This window comes from Synchiropus splendidus, chromosome 9 (assembly GCF_027744825.2).
Source record: "Synchiropus splendidus isolate RoL2022-P1 chromosome 9, RoL_Sspl_1.0, whole genome shotgun sequence".
In the NCBI taxonomy this organism is placed as follows: Eukaryota; Metazoa; Chordata; class Actinopteri; order Syngnathiformes; family Callionymidae; genus Synchiropus; species Synchiropus splendidus.
Genome location: NC_071342.1, coordinates 20,184,953 through 20,201,431, shown reverse-complemented (window position 1 = coordinate 20,201,431; position 16,479 = coordinate 20,184,953). Strand labels below are relative to the sequence as shown.

The 16,479-nt window shown below is 46.8% G+C and overlaps 2 protein-coding genes across 6 annotated transcripts in view; one reads left to right on the top strand and one right to left on the bottom strand.

Moving 5' to 3' along the window:
- The window catches only part of cpeb3 (cytoplasmic polyadenylation element binding protein 3), a 33,714-nt gene extending 30,572 nt beyond the window's left edge, over positions 1–3,142 (bottom strand). For 2 of the 5 annotated variants that reach the window (XM_053875559.1, XM_053875562.1), the window contains exons 1-2: positions 2,927–3,142; positions 943–1,772 (exon numbers count right to left, since the gene is read on the bottom strand). In XM_053875559.1, the coding sequence (XP_053731534.1) occupies positions 943–1,772; positions 2,927–3,059 (963 nt within the window). In that variant the 5' untranslated portion in view covers positions 3,060–3,142. The remainder of the gene's footprint in view (positions 1–942; positions 1,773–2,926) is intronic. The other 3 variants (XM_053875560.1, XM_053875563.1, XM_053875564.1) reach the window with 2 other exon arrangements.
- Positions 3,111–16,377, top strand: marchf5 (membrane-associated ring finger (C3HC4) 5). The gene is made up of 7 exons (XM_053875565.1): positions 3,111–4,377; positions 4,479–4,525; positions 10,667–10,869; positions 14,993–15,123; positions 15,190–15,373; positions 15,850–16,016; positions 16,082–16,377. Exons 2-7 carry the CDS (start codon positions 4,482–4,484, stop codon positions 16,196–16,198), a joined length of 846 nt encoding a protein of 281 aa, XP_053731540.1. The 5' UTR covers positions 3,111–4,377; positions 4,479–4,481; the 3' UTR covers positions 16,199–16,377.
- Positions 16,378–16,479: the final 102 nt, after the last annotated feature.

The following is a 16,479-nucleotide window of genomic DNA, read 5'->3' as shown; positions in this document are numbered from 1 at the left end:
TGCTGGCCAAGTCGAGAGGAAGACATCCAACCTTGCGGCGGAGGAAGGAGAATAAAGACGGGCTGACTGACGTGCACAATTATTTTCCCCTCCACAGGCTGGAGTGCCCGGGTCACTTTAGATTTCCTCCACCACCCAGCAGCACTGACATCATCATCGGTGGTGTAGCATTTCTAGGTAGCGCAACATACGCTTGACTCATTCAGTACTAGATTAGATTAGATTATTATTCCATAAATTTAAATTTACATTAGAACCATTTCTGTCAGGTAAACAAATTCTCTACACATAAAAGGAACCATTTTTAAACCCAATTTGTGACTTTTTTAAAACCGCATTTTGACCTATGACTTGCTTCCAAACATTACCAGTAAGAGTACTTTATCGCATCAATTTTTCATTTATTTTTTAGTGAAAAAGTGACACAAAATGACGTGTGATATAAAAACAGGAAACTGCCGTTCTTGAAATCATTCTTTGATTCATTTTTTATCCATTTTTTTTTCTATTTTGTTTGCGCTTCACACGTGGGCCAGTGTGTAAAATGTTTATTTTACTTGAAAAACGAACAACGTAGCATTTCACATTTCAAGATTAAAAACTAATAAACAACGACTTCCGCTTCCTGGTGCTTAGCCCGCCCACTTTCCACCCCCGTCCAATAGGATACGAGTAACTGTGGGAAGTTCAGGTACTGTGGAACTATTACCTCAATTTCGACGTTAGAAAGAATTAATATTTATTTGGGAAAGACGCGAAGTAATTGATATTCATTTATCTATTAATAATAAAATCAGGGGAAGCGGAGTTGTATATTTCAAGTCAAATCACACCTATCAGTAAACTGAGTTTGTTTTTTTTTTCATTGTAAACCCGTCCTCCGCACACGTCAACTCAAAGTGTGGCAGCAGGTAAAGCTAAGTGCAAGTGAATGAGTCTCACCTGAAAAGGCATGACGTTGTTGTCGTTCCTGAAGGCGCCGTCATCCATCCACGGCTTGGTCGGGAGCGGACCTGGCCTCGGGAATTTGGGGGGCGCGATGACATTACTCGAATAGGGCTTTTTCATCGGCGAGATCGGGTTTAGAGGTGACGGCATCCCGACTCCTCGGCGCGGGTCTCGACCCGCCTGTAGTCCGCTCCAGGGGTTGGAGGCTGCCGAGCTCCAGGCGGCGTTTTGGTGGTTATTCCAAGCCGAGGACGCAGCAGCAGCAGCAGAAGAAGAGCCCTTGCTGTTGTTGATGATGGTCTGATAAGCGTTTCTCTGGGGGAAGGGGCCCTGGCCGGTACTGACAGGGGACCGTCTGTGCTGCTGCTGCTGCTGCTGCTGCTGGGACTGGGGAGCCAGACCCATCTGAGGGGAGAAATTGGCCCCGAAAACGGGGTTGACAGGATGGGGAAAGTTTGGGAACAGCATGGTCCCGTTCACCGACGGTATTCCCTGGAAAAAGCTGTCGTCCACGGCGTTGGCGCTCCCCGTGGACCAAGTGCTGCCGAACGAAGAGGAAGGAGAGGAGAGGGAGCCGCTGCTGGCGTCCTGCGGCTGCTGGTGGAAGTTCAACCCGGGCAGGATCGGCGACTCCATGGCCACTTTCTCCTTGCTGCTGCTGCTGCTGCTGCTGCTCGTCGAAGGGCTCTCGGATCCCGACGAAGAGGAAGACGGCTCCAGTGACGGGGTCGGGGTGGAAGGAGGAGGGTCTAATTGATCTGGCTGATGGTGAGGTTGGGCTTTGTTTTTGTCCATCAGTAAATCATCCTGCATGGTTTGCTGAGCTGCAACGAGTGGAAACACGGAGCTCTTATAACGCTATCGTGCTATGACGTCAGAGGGAGCAGGTAACCGCACAACAAGACGCGATCTCCCATTTATCCGAAGAGACGAGTAAGAACTAAAAAATCCAAGAAAAAAAACACGCCACGTCTCGGCTTCTCTCCTTCCACGCAAGAGCTGCGATGTGAACCTGATTTCATGTGTGTTTTGCTCAGGGACCTCCCCTGCCTTCATTTGCATACGTCAGTAAATACAGCTGTCCTTCAACAAGGTTACCTTCTACCACTATTAGATACGTTTTTAACACAACTTCCAGAAATAACACGCTCCGGTGACGCACTTATATGCGCTTCGACGCGCACCAATAACTACTTTTACGAAGGAATCATCGAAATATTAAAAGCTATCACGATCAAAACGAGTACAAATACCTTGCAACACAGTACATTTTGCGCATTTTGAGGCAGAGTCCCGCACTGTAGTCAGCACTTCTCCCACCCACAGAACTAAAACGGCGATATACTACATAAATATTATACATTAAAGAGGAATTTTCAAGTCCGAACGAAGGATTACTTGAGTTACTCGCATCGCATTACATTTATTACATTTATTAACAAGTCAGCAGGTGCGTATTAACGAGGGTCACCCACGTTGTAGCGTTTTTATTAAACAAACCTTTAAACGTTAAGTAAGAATTAAGTTGTTAAAGGCTGTAAAGTGTTGATAAGGAGATCACCCTGCAGCTAACACCCAGCCAGGCCTTAAAAGTAGTAAAACGGCAAGCAAACGGCCGGTGTCATGGCACAGCAGTGTAATGACAAATATACTATTAACAGTTTAAAAGGCGATTCGTGGAGACGAGGGTGAACACACTGGCTGCTTAATCCATGTTGTTGTTTTTTCCTTCCAAGGTCACCAAACAGCACTATCGGCAGCCCACAGCACCACCACCCCACACCCACACACCTGCCCTTTTGCCTCAACACAACACCAAAAACATGACCTTTACCCATCCAGCGACTGATCGAGTCTCCCGGTGCCTTTCATGTCGCGAATCCCCCTCTTTAATCCATATGTGTGCGGCTCCAAAAAGCGACCAAACGACACGCACAACGCAGCACGAGCGATGGCGCGGAAAGTCAAGTTGCATTACCTTTATCGTTCCCCCTTTGTGGACTCTGAAAGCAGCGATATTCCTGCTCGCCTCGCCGGGGTTTGGGTTTGACAAACGAGCTGGTGCCGAGACAGTCAGCAGTTGCTTCAACAGCTGATTGACTGCGGCGCATGGATGATGGCGCAGAGGCTGCTGGTAGTTGTAGTGAACTCTCTGCTCTCGTCGGAAGGCGAAGCTGCTGCAGTGAGATAAGACGAGGGGGTCGAGTACTGTATGCTGCTCCAAGTGCTTATCAAAAGAGTGAACAGACAAAGACGCCTAGAGTGTATATCAAAGTCAAACCACGACATGGTTTTATGTTGACAACTGTCAGAATCAGCTTTATTGCCATTGTTAGTGAGGATCTCACCGAGGAAAGTGTCTTGGTAAATTGTGCAATAATGAACAAAAATAAATAAATAAATGAAACAAAATAATCACCTGCTAATAAAAAGATTAATGGTTACATGAATCACATACAGCATTAGGTGCTTTTCAGACTGTTGAATTCGTGAATAGCCTTTTTTTAATTTTTATTCCAAAACACTTTCCTAGTTGGTGGGATCCCCACTGACCATGGCAATAAATTTGAATCTGAAATGTTTCAAACAGAGGTACATTTTAAGGTGAAAACCAGATGGTTTATTGTATTTTGCTGTGCAGGCAAAGGAGACAGAGCAACACAGAGACCATATAAATGTTTAATTTACCACTACAGATTGTTCAATAATACAAAAATGTTTGATGAGTGGCTTGAACACCTCACCTCCTAGTGTAAACACTCTGAAAGGTGCCTGAGCCACCTCAGGCTTCCTTCATGCGTAGTGCTAGATCGTACAAACAGTGCAGGACAGGAAATTCTATTGAGATTTCCGTCTGACATATTATAGTTACTGCGGCATTATTATCGATAACAGCATTGTTGATACAAATAAAAAAAAACGTCTAATCTAAAACACAAAGACATTGTTTTGCGCAAAAACAAAACATGCAAAAGTTCAGTGATCACGCCTTTTATCCAATTCCTCTCACAAACTGCAAAAAGCAAAACTCAACACTGACTGAAAACCTTGTGGTTTGAGCTTTAAATTAAATCAAATACATTTTGCGTCGTATACAGGGAAGCTACGTATGTATGCACAGAGTGTTTAAAGCGGCGTTTGAAATAAAACTACACTTCCCATGAGGCCGGGCGTTGTTGTGATGGCGTCACAGTGCACAGCTGAGCTCTTAAACGTTACGTCAGGAGTTTGACTGTCAATGGAGTCAAGCGGTCACACTGATGTTGAAGGTAGACAAGAGCATTCTCAGCGAAGAAAGTGGTTTTAGAACAACCAAGGTTTAGGTTTGACAGACTATCCGCCATGGCCGAGGAACAGTTCCGGACCCAGTGATCGCGTCGTCTGCAGCGGACGCCCCGTGTCAACAAGGAGGCCTGTGCTGTTGTAGCGGTAACGTTAGCTCCGCTGCTGCTTTCTATCTCTCATATGTTGCACCGGTGAGCCACGTTTCTGCGGAAAAACTGTGTTTAAATCGAGCTCCCTTCACGTAGGACATGGCGGAAGAGACGGCGGTGGCCATGCAACAGAATCTGGACAGGTGAGTTTCAAGTTTCAAGCTAACTTGCTATTAGCATCGACGTAGGTGCTAGTGCTAAAATCACGATCGGTCAGCGAAGTAGAAAGTTAGCTCATGTTTTATGAGCGATGGCGGACATTCAAGTCTTTATTAATCATCCCAGTTAAATCCAAATGTTGTGTCTTCTGAAACCTTCTGCCACGGCTGCATATAACGCAGTAACAGTTAGCAAATCACCTGTTTGGGAACACCTCAACTTCTGTGAGCAACACTGGTTCTACCGCGTCGAACTTGGCGGTTAACGTCCAGCACCGGAAACATTAGTTTCGTTGTGTCAAGTGGCCGCATACAGAAAGTTGACCGCCTTTTTTGAGTTGACACGACATTGACTATCAAGTTCGACTTTTAACCCTCTAACTGACACTCGTGCTGGTGTGGATAGTGTAAACAACGAGCGTTTACACAAACCCCCTATTTAGTCCAGCTTTTGTGAGTGGATCCAAAATGTTCCCAGAAGTTGTGGAGTCACTCAAACAGACATATGACAACATAATCTTCGTGTCAACTTGGCAGCTTGAGCAAACATATCTCGTGTAAACACGATCCAGTTAAAGCTTTACTGTCTTTTACTGACAGTTCTGATCCTTGATCCACGGTCGAGGTAAATTAAAATGGAAGCCCAAAAGGCTCTCACAAAATCTTCCATCATGTCTTGTCTTGACTCAACCTGTACAAAAATTCTGATCATGTAAACGCTGTTCCTCAAGTACAACATCATGCACAACAATCATGTAACACTGTCCCATCCAACCCACATACATTCTCTATATACACACACACTGGGTCTGCAACTGACGACTATTTTAGATAGTTCACCTACTATCTTAACTAATAGTGAACCTGTCAATGTCTTGTTGACCCAACACACATCCCCGGTTATTATTATTAACAGAAAACTATCTGTAGATTGTCGTAAAACACTAGGTGTGTGTTTAATTATTGCCATATTGACAGTTGACTTTTCACAACTTAAACAGTTGGTGAACTTGTTGGTATATGTTATGTACTGGTTGACGTGAGACTCTTCTGATTGTAGTGTTGTAAATAGTTAACACTTGTATAGTGTTAAGTGCTGTTTTGAAACTTTTAACTGCTGAAAATGTGGTTTGTATAGTTTGTTGTCCCGGTGGTACCGAAGCCTCAGCAGCTGTCGTAGTTGTAGCCGCCCTGCCGCACATATTTATGTTTGTATCTCTATCTTAGGTTTCTCCTTGCTATAACCCTTTCCCCGGCCTCCCACCCTAAACCTGACCAGCCAAAACAAGTGGCTTTCCTAAACCAGGACCCTTCTTAACAGAACCAAACTAAAACCCAATTATAATGACCCAGTTATTTTGAAGTACTCATCCTCAAATTGCGGCTTTACCTCGTGGGAACCGGCAAGGAAGTGCTTTGTCAGGGATTGGTCCACACAAGGACAAATAAACAAGTACACACAGACATACACATCCATAAGCAGTGACGTTTTTTATGTGCCGCTGTGAACACGTTCTCAGTATTCATTTTACCCTTTGTTAAACTGGGAGATCCCATTAGAGGTAATGTGTGTGTGTGTTTAATACTGCCCTGTGTTGAATGACACAGCGTTATGCTGCACAAATCAAACACCGGCTTCTTAGGCTGAAGCTTATTTCTGTTTGAATTTGAATGAGTCAATATTATGAGTTAGACTGCTCTGCACACAACATTTTAGGTGACGTTCACCGGGGAAACATGTCACTTGTGGGTAAGTTGTTGAGTCATAGAGTCAAACCAGGCACCTCATGCTCATGGAATGATGATCTTGTGATGCCTCCTTTCTTTTAGGGCTGTTGTCTCTTACCTGTTTTGTCTCCATCTCATACTAAACTGTAAACAAAGCATCTTTGGGTAAATCCTTCCCAGTCTGTACATACGTTCTTCTGCGTGGGTGTTCTGTGTCATTCTTGATGTGTGTTTTATTTGTCACTCAAATTGAAGGTCAAACTGGTTTATGTCAGCTTCACAAAAACAATTCATGATCTGAATCCTGAAATGAAACCAGCGATTATCTTGGACTGGTGTTTGCCATCCTAACAACGGGAAGAAAGATGGTCTGTATGGTTTCTCAAATTTGGAAGTTTCTCAGGCAACACTCCCCTCAATTACAGACGATATTAGCACCAGGCTGAATGACTAGTTTGCGCTCTATAATTTGCTGGAATGTTCTTATTGATTGATAGCTTGTTAATGCTTTTCTCACACCCTCAATTATAAAGGTTTACTGGTTTCACTGCCGGAATGATTGGCGTGGAAATGTGGCAGCCAAATCAAAGTAGCACTCCTGTATGTTGGTTCAAGAAAGGTCGGAGCCTCTTATCGTGGTCCCGGCGTGAGCAGTGGAGCGCTACAAGGCGTTTGTCACTGTATGACCCGACTCTGTCAATATTAAACTTTGGCCGTTGAGCTTGCTTTACCTTGTGTGGCACGGTAGAATTGTGGGGGGGGGGAGGCACTTGTTAGCTTAGTTCTGCTGTAGCCCGCGTGACCCCAGTTGTGTTCGTGGAGCTGATAGCAGGTCAGTGCACGTCATCACGTCGATTGTAGTCTCAGGGTTCATATCTGCGCTCAGCACATTTTACAAAGTTTCACAAGATGTGGTCGACCGACCCCAATGTGACCCTCGCGTAACCATGAGCTACGCATGTCATCTTGTTGCTCTGTGCAGCATTCAAGCGACTTTGTTACCTTGTGACTCGGTCAACCCTGTTCTCTCCCTGAAAATTACAGCTCTTACACTTCAGGCTGGATCATGCCTAACTGCTCAGCGTGGCCACACACTCCACATGGGGTGGATGAGAACATGAATGAAGTGTGGTCCGTCAACCTCTCTGGCGTTTATTAACCTCTCTTTATGGTCTTTGTGGGCTGGGATCTGCTTCGTCTTGACATTTGTACTCGGAGACCTCCAGTTTTCCCAGAGTCACATGACCAAAGCTGGGTGAAAAGATCCTTTTTTACTTGGGTGTTGAGCTTCTTGGAGCCTGACTTGGTTGAGAACTATTTAGACATCACAGCACATGTTTGTGTTTTCAAATCTATAGTGAAGTTGGAAATTGTTTTTTTCTTTTTTGTTTTTAGGTCAATGAAAAGGAACATTTTTGAGTGGATTCTTTTAAACACGCTAAGAGCTCCTTACTGGTCATAATTTAAAGTTGAGCTGGATATGTTCACATGACGGGATACAACCCAACAGATTGCCATGAAATCTTGCTAACTTTTGGAGTGTGTGCTCGCCGGAGGCTCATCTCTACTAGGGTTTCGCAGTGAGGCTAACGTTTCGGAGCTCTCCTATTTGGTCCTGTCATGGTGTGGAGCTGGGTTACTGGAATCGGAGATGCTAGAGTGAAGGAAACAGTTTTGTCTTCGGCTCAGAGTGACATCCATTGTTCTGTGCTCACATGTAGTGCTGCCTGATGCAGGTGGCTATTAACTTTGTCGCGATCCTTTAAATACTTCCTGAAAGAGTCAAGTGTGAAAGCGTGAGAACATTTCCTCCTCTTGTCTGTTTTGTTAGTTTGTTGTTGTCACCCGAGAGCTAAACACATCTCCAGCATTGTAGTGTTTTATTCATTAGCCAAAGAAGAAAGAGAAATTGCAGCAAAGTTACGTACGTTTGGGACCTCAGCTCTCTCTGGTGGCCACGGAAACTGATAACAGGAAGAGCGAATACATTTCACATTTATAATTCAACTAAAACAGCAGGGGGGCTGGAGATGTACACGGTGAACTATATTGAGCCTGCTATTAGATTCATGTCCTGCACCTTAAAGAAGACTCTACGTCTTCATAGAATGCCAGTTTTTATCGACTTCCTTCTTCTTTTGTTCTTTTTTTTGGCTCCTCCCTTCACAGTGGATCATCTTCCTCCATCTAACCCTGTCCTCTGCTTCCTCTTCTCTCAAACCTACAAACCTCATGTCCTCCTTCACCACCTCCATCAATCTCCTCTTTGGCCTTCCTCTCCACCTTCTGCCTGGCAGTTCCAATGTCCTTCTGCTTCTTCTTCTTTTTCTTCTTCTTTTTCTTTTTCTTCTTCTTCTTTCGGCTTCTCCCTTCAGAGGTGGCCACAGTGGATCAACTTCCTCCATCTCCCCCTGTCCTCTGCTTCCTCTTCTCTCAAACCTACAAACCTCATGTCCTCCTTCACCACCTCCATCCATCTCCTCTTTGGCCTTCCTCTCCACCTTCTGCCTGGCAGTTCCAACCTCAACATCTTCATCTACCAATGTACTGGCTCCTCTGTACATGTCCAAACCATCTCCATCTAGCCTCTCTGACTTGGTCTCCTAAACACCTGACATGTCCCTCTGATCTACTGCTTCCTGATCCTATCCATCCTGCTCACTCCCAGAGAAACAGTGATCATGGACTCCCAGCAATGAAAAATGTTGGCATACATTGTTTAGCTCCTCTTGAGTCTTCATTTGGTATCGTGTCTGAGCGAGAGCGCTCCCATTCCAGACATATCTCACATTCTGAGAGGGAGGCATATCAGCCAGTTCCACTATGTAAACATGTTGTTAAAGAGTTTCTTTGAGTTCTTTGAACATTCAAACACCCCAATCCTGCTCAACAGTTGCTGCTTCTCGAAGTTAACTCAGTCATTTCCTGGCCTGGTTCAGATGGAAGGCCTGTATAACACTCCCTGCTTCAGCTTCCTGGACTCTTGCCTGTCGGCTTAGCCGATTGGTCCCAGGCTTTCTTGACTTCCTGTGGGTGCCTTGAGGTGTTGCTGCCGCCCGGCGCGTTTGCACATTTCTTAATTTAAAAACAATACACAATAGATTTATAAAACATCTTCCATAATTCAAGAATTTGGTTTGCCTCACGGCAAAAAGGAAGTGTCTTGACCGGGAATCTCATTCATTCATTGCACTCAGCCCAACCCACCAAGCAACGTGAGCTCAACAGTATTCCAGAGTTGTCAAAACCATTGTGATATAATCTTGCATCCACAAAACAACTACATTTTCACACAGAGAATAGACGGACAAAGGTAGTCACCTGACTGCCGAGTGATTAGGGGCGATGTTGGGACCTTCCGATTCAACAGTCAATAGTTGATCTAGCTAGATGTTCTGAGACCACTCCTTAGGGCTCAGTGCCAAATGGTCAACCCTTGTAACTTAAGAGGTCCACCAGGTTCTCCCAGTGCCTTGGCACTGAGATTTTCAACAGTCGATGTGTTCTTTGGCTTTTAAGGAGGACTGTTAGGGATTTAAAATGGCCGCCACTGAACGTCATCCTCTAATATTGCCCCTGAGAACTAACCAGAGGTGGGAGTAAGTCACACATGTGCAAGTCTTGAGTCAAGTCTTTTTTTTTTTGTGACGGTTGAGTCAAGTCAGAGCTTTGCTCAGGTCAAGTTATTAAATTATCATAAGCTGCATGACAGCCGTGTTAACTTTAATTTGCAAAATTATTTCAATGCACAAGTGCAAAAAAACACTGCATATAAGAATGAACAACAGCTCAGATAGAGAGAAATGTAAATAAAATATTAATTCTCCCTGTGCGAGATTGATGTGCACGTCACATGATCGTACAGTCAGGTTGCCAGGTTGGCTCACATCCGTACATTCGAATGTTTTTAATGATTCCCTCAATAACTAAGAAAGCAATAACTTGTCGAGTCATTGCATGCAAGTCAAGTCTCAAGTCATGAGTAGCAAGTCAAGTCGAGGCATTTGCCACTATTTGTCAAGCATGTCACAAGTCCATAATCTGGCGACTTGAGTCCCTTGACTCGCGTCCCACATCTCTGGGACTAACTGCCTGAAACTGGACCGGAGTGAAGGTGGTTGAAGCCCAAGTCTACTGATGGATGTCACATCCAGTTGGTATTGAGCGTGACTTGGGGACCAGTGAAGCAGCTAGTTGCGCAAACAGACGACGTTCCTGACTGCGGACAATGTACTTGCCAGATAGATTTAAGCACAGTCAAAACGTGCTGAGTAATACTGCTACCGGCAGACAGGTGTAGCTATGAGGGGAGAGGTGGTGAAGCAACCTCAAGCTTACTAGGAATGTGTTTACTGTACAATCTCTATAAGCCATGTTCATTCTTCACTGTCCTCCTAGGAGCTGCTGGGTCTGCTTCGCCACAGACGAGGACGACCGCACTGCAGAGTGGGTGCGTCCATGTCGCTGCCGCGGCTCAACAAAGTGGGTCCACCAATCCTGCCTGCAGCGCTGGGTGGACGAGAAGCAGCGGGGCAACAGTACAGCGCGGGTGGCCTGCCCTCAGTGCAACGCAGAATACCTCATTGTCTTTCCTAAACTGGGTAGGTTTGGCCTCACCAATATCACAGTTGCCTCGCTCATAAGTCTCTAGCGCTGACGAAAGTTGAGACTTCAGACGCACAATAGCTCCTTTGAGGAAAAGTTGAAACACAGTTCCCCTTTTTTTTAATTGAATTTCCTGCACTTTGTTGGAGCTAGTTTGGTGACTCAGCGTTTCCTGGCTGCTGGAGCCGTGTCCTGGTGTTTTTTAAGAAGCAGCAGGTGCAGAGTGATCTCTGTCGAAGCTTTGTGACATGAAACGCCTTTCAATTGTTGCTGGTGTTTCCTCAGAAGGACTGAAAACACAAGGTCGCAACTTTCTTTCAGTGGTCATTTACCAATGATATTGTTGTGTCAAATTCAGCCCCTGACTTTGGTTCATTCCTTATCTACCTGGTATAGTTTGTAACTCTTCAGAGGACATTTCTTACACCTGCCCACTCATGCGCACGAGTTTCCTGCTGCCTTCAATGACGTCACGGTGACAACTAGGGATGGGCGATATGGACCAAAAAAGTTATTGCGATGAATTTGGTGGTAACGATAATGATCACGCTAAATACAGTTTCATCCTATTCCATGTGTTGGACACTACAGTCTCTCTTGAATCTGTTTCACGATGAAACTTATCAGTGGAGTTTGATCATTTAGTCATATTCTCATGATACAAACTGTCAGTGCTTGGTCTTGTGTTATGAAAAAACTTTTCACAATTCTCTCTCCTAAAATGCTTGTTTTCCATGGCCTTATTGAAGATTTCACTAATACTTTGACCGCTTTAGAATTTGTTGATGGTCCCTAACTGATCCCGGCTCATAGCATTTGCGCTGCCTGTGAGAGTGTGTCCACGATCAGTGAACCCTAATGGGGACGCGGAAGAGGACGCCACCGCCAATATCCAACTATTTTCACCAGCACAGCGTGAGACCTGCATGCGTTGATGTGAACCAAGGCAGACAACCGCGTCAGAGAACTTATGAGGACCACTCCATCTAATAAAATAAACACGGATCCAGAGACTCAGAGTCGACCAGTGTCATGATCAAAGGTTCCCTGGATTAAAAATACGTTTAAAACTACAATGGTGAACCAAAGTCCACCACACTCTCCACAACTGTCACACACCGGTGTCGGCTGCCGCGGAGCTGGAGAGCGCGGCGCGCTGTTACGGTCTCGTCATGTTCACGTGTTTAAGTCCAATGCAGCGAGTGCCACTTGTTCATCGAATTTTTCGTGAGATGCAGAATTGTCATCGTGGAGATTGTGTTTGTCGTGTGATGTTGACGTTGCCATGTGAAAACCCTCCAGAAGCAGTGACTGAATTTCTCCTATACAAGTTTATTGTGTTCCACACAGGCGTCAGGTCTGCGGTGAATCGGGTAAATATTTCTGTTCGCTCTGATGGGGAGCAGTAGGGTCCTGGATGGTGGCTGCTCTGTGAAGCAGTGACCTCAATTAACCCCCCCACCCAACTGTGACAGGGACATGAGCTGGTCCCAAACACCAGCAAGGATTTTTCTGGAAGCTTGTACAACTGTGATTCCTCAGCTGGTCAGTCTGTTACGTACAAACTCTCTGGTTCATTTTACCCTAGAGGATGTTTGACAGATCAGTGTTAGTCAGCAGGAGGCCAGGCTTGCCTGGTAAACAGGTTCATGTATGTTAGTGTGATGCTATAAGCAGAAACTGCTTCCTCAATCACATTTATATCAGGGAGATGATCAACCGAGTGGCGACTCAGGAAGGCGATGAAGATGGTCAACAGTAAAGTCAATGTAGAAAAGTGACATGAATTTGGTAAATCACTTTGGTCACATGACGCTCCCCCATCCATATACATCGGAGAGAAGTCAAACAAGTCATTCACTGAAACTGTGCTTGCGGACTGGTTGCCAGGCAACATTCTAAAGGGAAGTCTGGACTGAAGAGACACAGCCCTCAGCTCTCAAGTGTCACTCTAAATGAAAGTCTCAGAGTCATATTGGTCTACAAGTATGGAATTGTTTTCGCAGAAACGGTTTATGAGCCTCATGGAAATGGTGGGATTTGATGCCGTCAGTAGTAAATTTAAATGTATCAAGTCAAGTATTGATCAATAGAAAGTATCTGGAGTTGTGGCATAGACATTCTTAAGACCAGGTGCTTTGGTTGTAAACTTTACATTCCAAAAGCTGCCAGCTGATGTTTTTTTTTTCCAAAAGCACACAGGACGTGTTACGTGACCGTTCACCACATCAGCTGCTCACAAGTGTTTGTGTCCTGGAGTAAGGCAGAGAGACACAGTCTGGTGAGCAATGATCAAGTCATGCGACGGACGGGACCAGCTTCCTTCTCTTCCTCTAGTCTGAGGCTGAGTGCTGCCAGTGTGTGGGAGAGAGAGAGAGAGAGAGCTGTTGTGAGATGCCTGTGATGTATTCTTGAATACAAACAAGACGTGTCGTGTTTCAACACCGAAAGTGACTCGAGTGGCATCAGGATGTTCAGTGGACAGTGGAAATTTCCAGGTGCTTGTGTGAGAAGCTGGAAAGCTTCTAGATGTGGAATGTGGTCCATGGTTCGAGAGAAGTCGATGGCCACCGTGAGGAGACAGTGGAAAGCAGGTTTTAAAGACCCACCCGTGTGAAGGTGGGGCCGGGCCTTATCCGCTGCAACTGTAACTTTTTGAAACTGGGGCTGAGGAGCGGATCAACAACCCGTCTTTGACTGTACAATCAGACGATGATGTCATAGCCCCTCCCTCTGCACTATGTCTGAGTGCTTGGACCGACCCGGTTACAGTGCGGTTCACCAACTGTATGTTCGCATTAGTGGACTATTGGAGCTGCAAAAGTAGCGCTACGTGCAACGTGTCTGACTACAAAATAGAGTTGGGGGTACGACAGTTCAGGGCGACATTTGTTCTATCAAACACTGGAGTTAAAAAAATCTAAACTCCTCTGTCTGTTTGGTTTGGTGCCGTAAAGACGGTTCTGAAGCCAAGTTGCGATGAAACTACTCAACTGGTGATACAAAGGATGCAACAGTTTTCTCAGAAATAATCATCCCTGCCATTGTCTGGCCTGTGTCCCGTCCTCCTCTTCTGCCCGTGGATCCAGATATACGCAGATTTGGATTGTTTTCTCTGTCGACCTTTGACTCTGAAGCGCTGAAAGCCGCGGATGATTTTCCGCCCGGCAAATCCGGCCCGTCCTGATGACTTGGCCAGGAGAGACGGTGCCGAGGACACGGTGTCCTTGCGCCTCGCCGTGCCAGCTGGAACCTTCCCGGCATGCGGAGCCTTTAGCCGAGGAATTCGAGCTGCACTTTTCCCCCCTCTCTTCTATTCTCCATCCATCCATTGTAATGGTCTTAATTGTGAAATCTGCTGCCAGTGGTCACTTTTCCACTGGACCAGAGAAACATTAGGAGGCGACCCACTTCCCTCCGGCTGGTAGTCGGGCAGCAGTGAGGAAACATGGCTGGAAAACCCGAGACACGAGGAGTCGGCCTTGTATTCCGGACCTCTTCACTCCGAGCGCTGCCCTCGTGAGCTGACCCAGGCCCTTGTATTCTTCAGATCAGACCCCAGATATGAAGTGAATCCCAGAGATGAAGTTACGGCAGCGAGCCGTGACTCAGAGCCTCCCGTGAGTCAGAGCCTTTGGATCTCTTTGTGCTGCAGTCTCCAGTGGCGGAGAACAGGACCATCCATCAGTCGGCTGCTGACGTGGTCCCAAAGTGCTCCGGCAGCTTTCACAACACGCAGTGACTCAGCGCTTTCACCTCACACCCTGCTCTTGCTCACTTAACAACGTGATGACAGTTTTTTTTTTTTGAGGCTAAATGAGTGTTTCTGGAGGAGACGTGAGGTTTTCATGCTGTTTAGATGACTCAGCTGTTCAGCAGCAGCAGCTTCTGAGTGGAAGAGTTTACGGAACCAAAGCTCTTTGTGCTGCGGTTTACTCTCCAACACAGAGTGCGATTGAAGGACTAAAACCTGAACCGGCTGACCTGAGCTCCGTCACATGGTCAGGAAGTGTCGGGGCGAGCGCGACCTGCGACGCCGGGGCTTCCTGTTCCCGCGGTCACCCTGACCCACATCCGTCTTCCTCCTTTGGTCCTGACTCTGCTCTTCCCCTCCTGCAGGTCCTGTGGTCTACGTACTGGACCTCTCAGACCGACTCATCTCAAAAGCCGGACCCTTCGCCGCCGCCGGCATCATGGTGGGCTCCATCTACTGGACAGCCGTCACCTATGGAGCGGTGACCGTCATGCAGGTGAGAGAGAGCCGCGACGGAATCCCCCCACCCTGCGGTCCGACTCTGACGTCCCGTGGTCTGCAGGTGGTGGGTCACAAGGAGGGCCTGGACGTGATGGAGCGGGCCGACCCCCTCTTCCTGCTCATCGGCCTGCCCACCATCCCCGTCATGCTGATCCTGGGGAAGATGATCCGCTGGGAGGACTACGTGCTGCGGCTGTGGAGGAAGTACAGCAACAAGCTGCAGATCCTCAGCACCATCTTCCCGGGTCAGAACCGCTTGCACACTGGCCAATGAGCTGCCGGCGCCAGATGAAACCCCACGATTCGCACCTTGTGTGGAATACGCTAACATATTTACAGCAGTGTAGTTGCCCCTCCTGCTCCGAAGAGAGTCCTGTTTCAGAGTCAAGTCACCCCATTGCTTGAGTAAGACTTAAGAAAGAAACTTCTCAGTGGAGTTTGTCTCCAACATCATTATTTGTTGATGTTTCAATAGAACAGTGAACTAAGTGTAGAGATGAGAAACTCAATGTTTCAGGTCTCTGGTAGAAGCCGCTGGTGTCTGACAGGCTGCTCTGCCAGCTTTATTTAGGGGTTAAATGGCTGCTGTATCTCATGTCTCTGAACAGTTGACTTGAACTATGGACCAAGATACTCGTCGGATCATCCTCATTGTGGTGTGGTGTGATCCAATATGGCCGCTCACTGAACTGATAATTCCCAACGTTCCGTCTCCCTGCAGGGATCGGCTGTCCGGTCCCCCGGATCCCGGCCGAGGCCAGTCCCCTGGCAGACCATGTCTCAGCCACTCGGATCCTGTGCGGCGCCCTGGTCTTCCCCACCATCGCCACCATCGTGGGGAAGCTCATGTTCAGCAGCGTCAACTCCAACCTGCAGCGGACCATCCTGGTGGGTGCGGCGCCAGCCACCAATGTATGACGTCACGTGACGCGTTCGTGTGCTGCTGTGTTCAGGGAGGAATCGCGTTCGTGGCCATCAAAGGAGCCTTCAAAGTTTACTTCAAGCAGCAGCAGTACCTGAGACAAGCCCATCGCAAGATCCTCAACTTCCCGGAGCAGGAGGAAGCCTGAGGAGTGAGAACCAGAGACTGTCATCTCCTCCACCGTCCTCACAAACTTTCACTTTTGACCCGACGCGCTCGGACGCTGACACTCGCATGTTGTTGTGGAGAGTTTTCTAACGTTGCTTTTGGAGCCAGAGATTCACTGTGGAATGTATCCTGATGATCAATAAAGATTCTGAGCTGTGATGGGATCCGCTTCACTCCAGTGGAGAAGCTGTGCTGGTGTTTGGTCACGTGACTTGGATTAGAGGTGCGTTCCACTTCAACTCTGGGGTCCGGCTGGTCAGG

What these genes read in the sequence shown, in the direction of transcription:
- marchf5 (XM_053875565.1), top strand. Translation starts at nt 4,482, where the DNA reads ATGGCGGAAGAGACGGCGGTGGCCATGCAACAGAATCTGGACAG. An exon ending in ATGCAACAGAATCTGGACAG is followed by an intron (nt 4,526 to 10,666) that starts GTGAGTTTCAAG and finishes CTGTCCTCCTAG; the next exon opens with GAGCTGCTGGGTCTGCTTCG. An exon ending in GAGCGGTGACCGTCATGCAG is followed by an intron (nt 15,124 to 15,189) that starts GTGAGAGAGAGC and finishes CGTGGTCTGCAG; the next exon opens with GTGGTGGGTCACAAGGAGGG.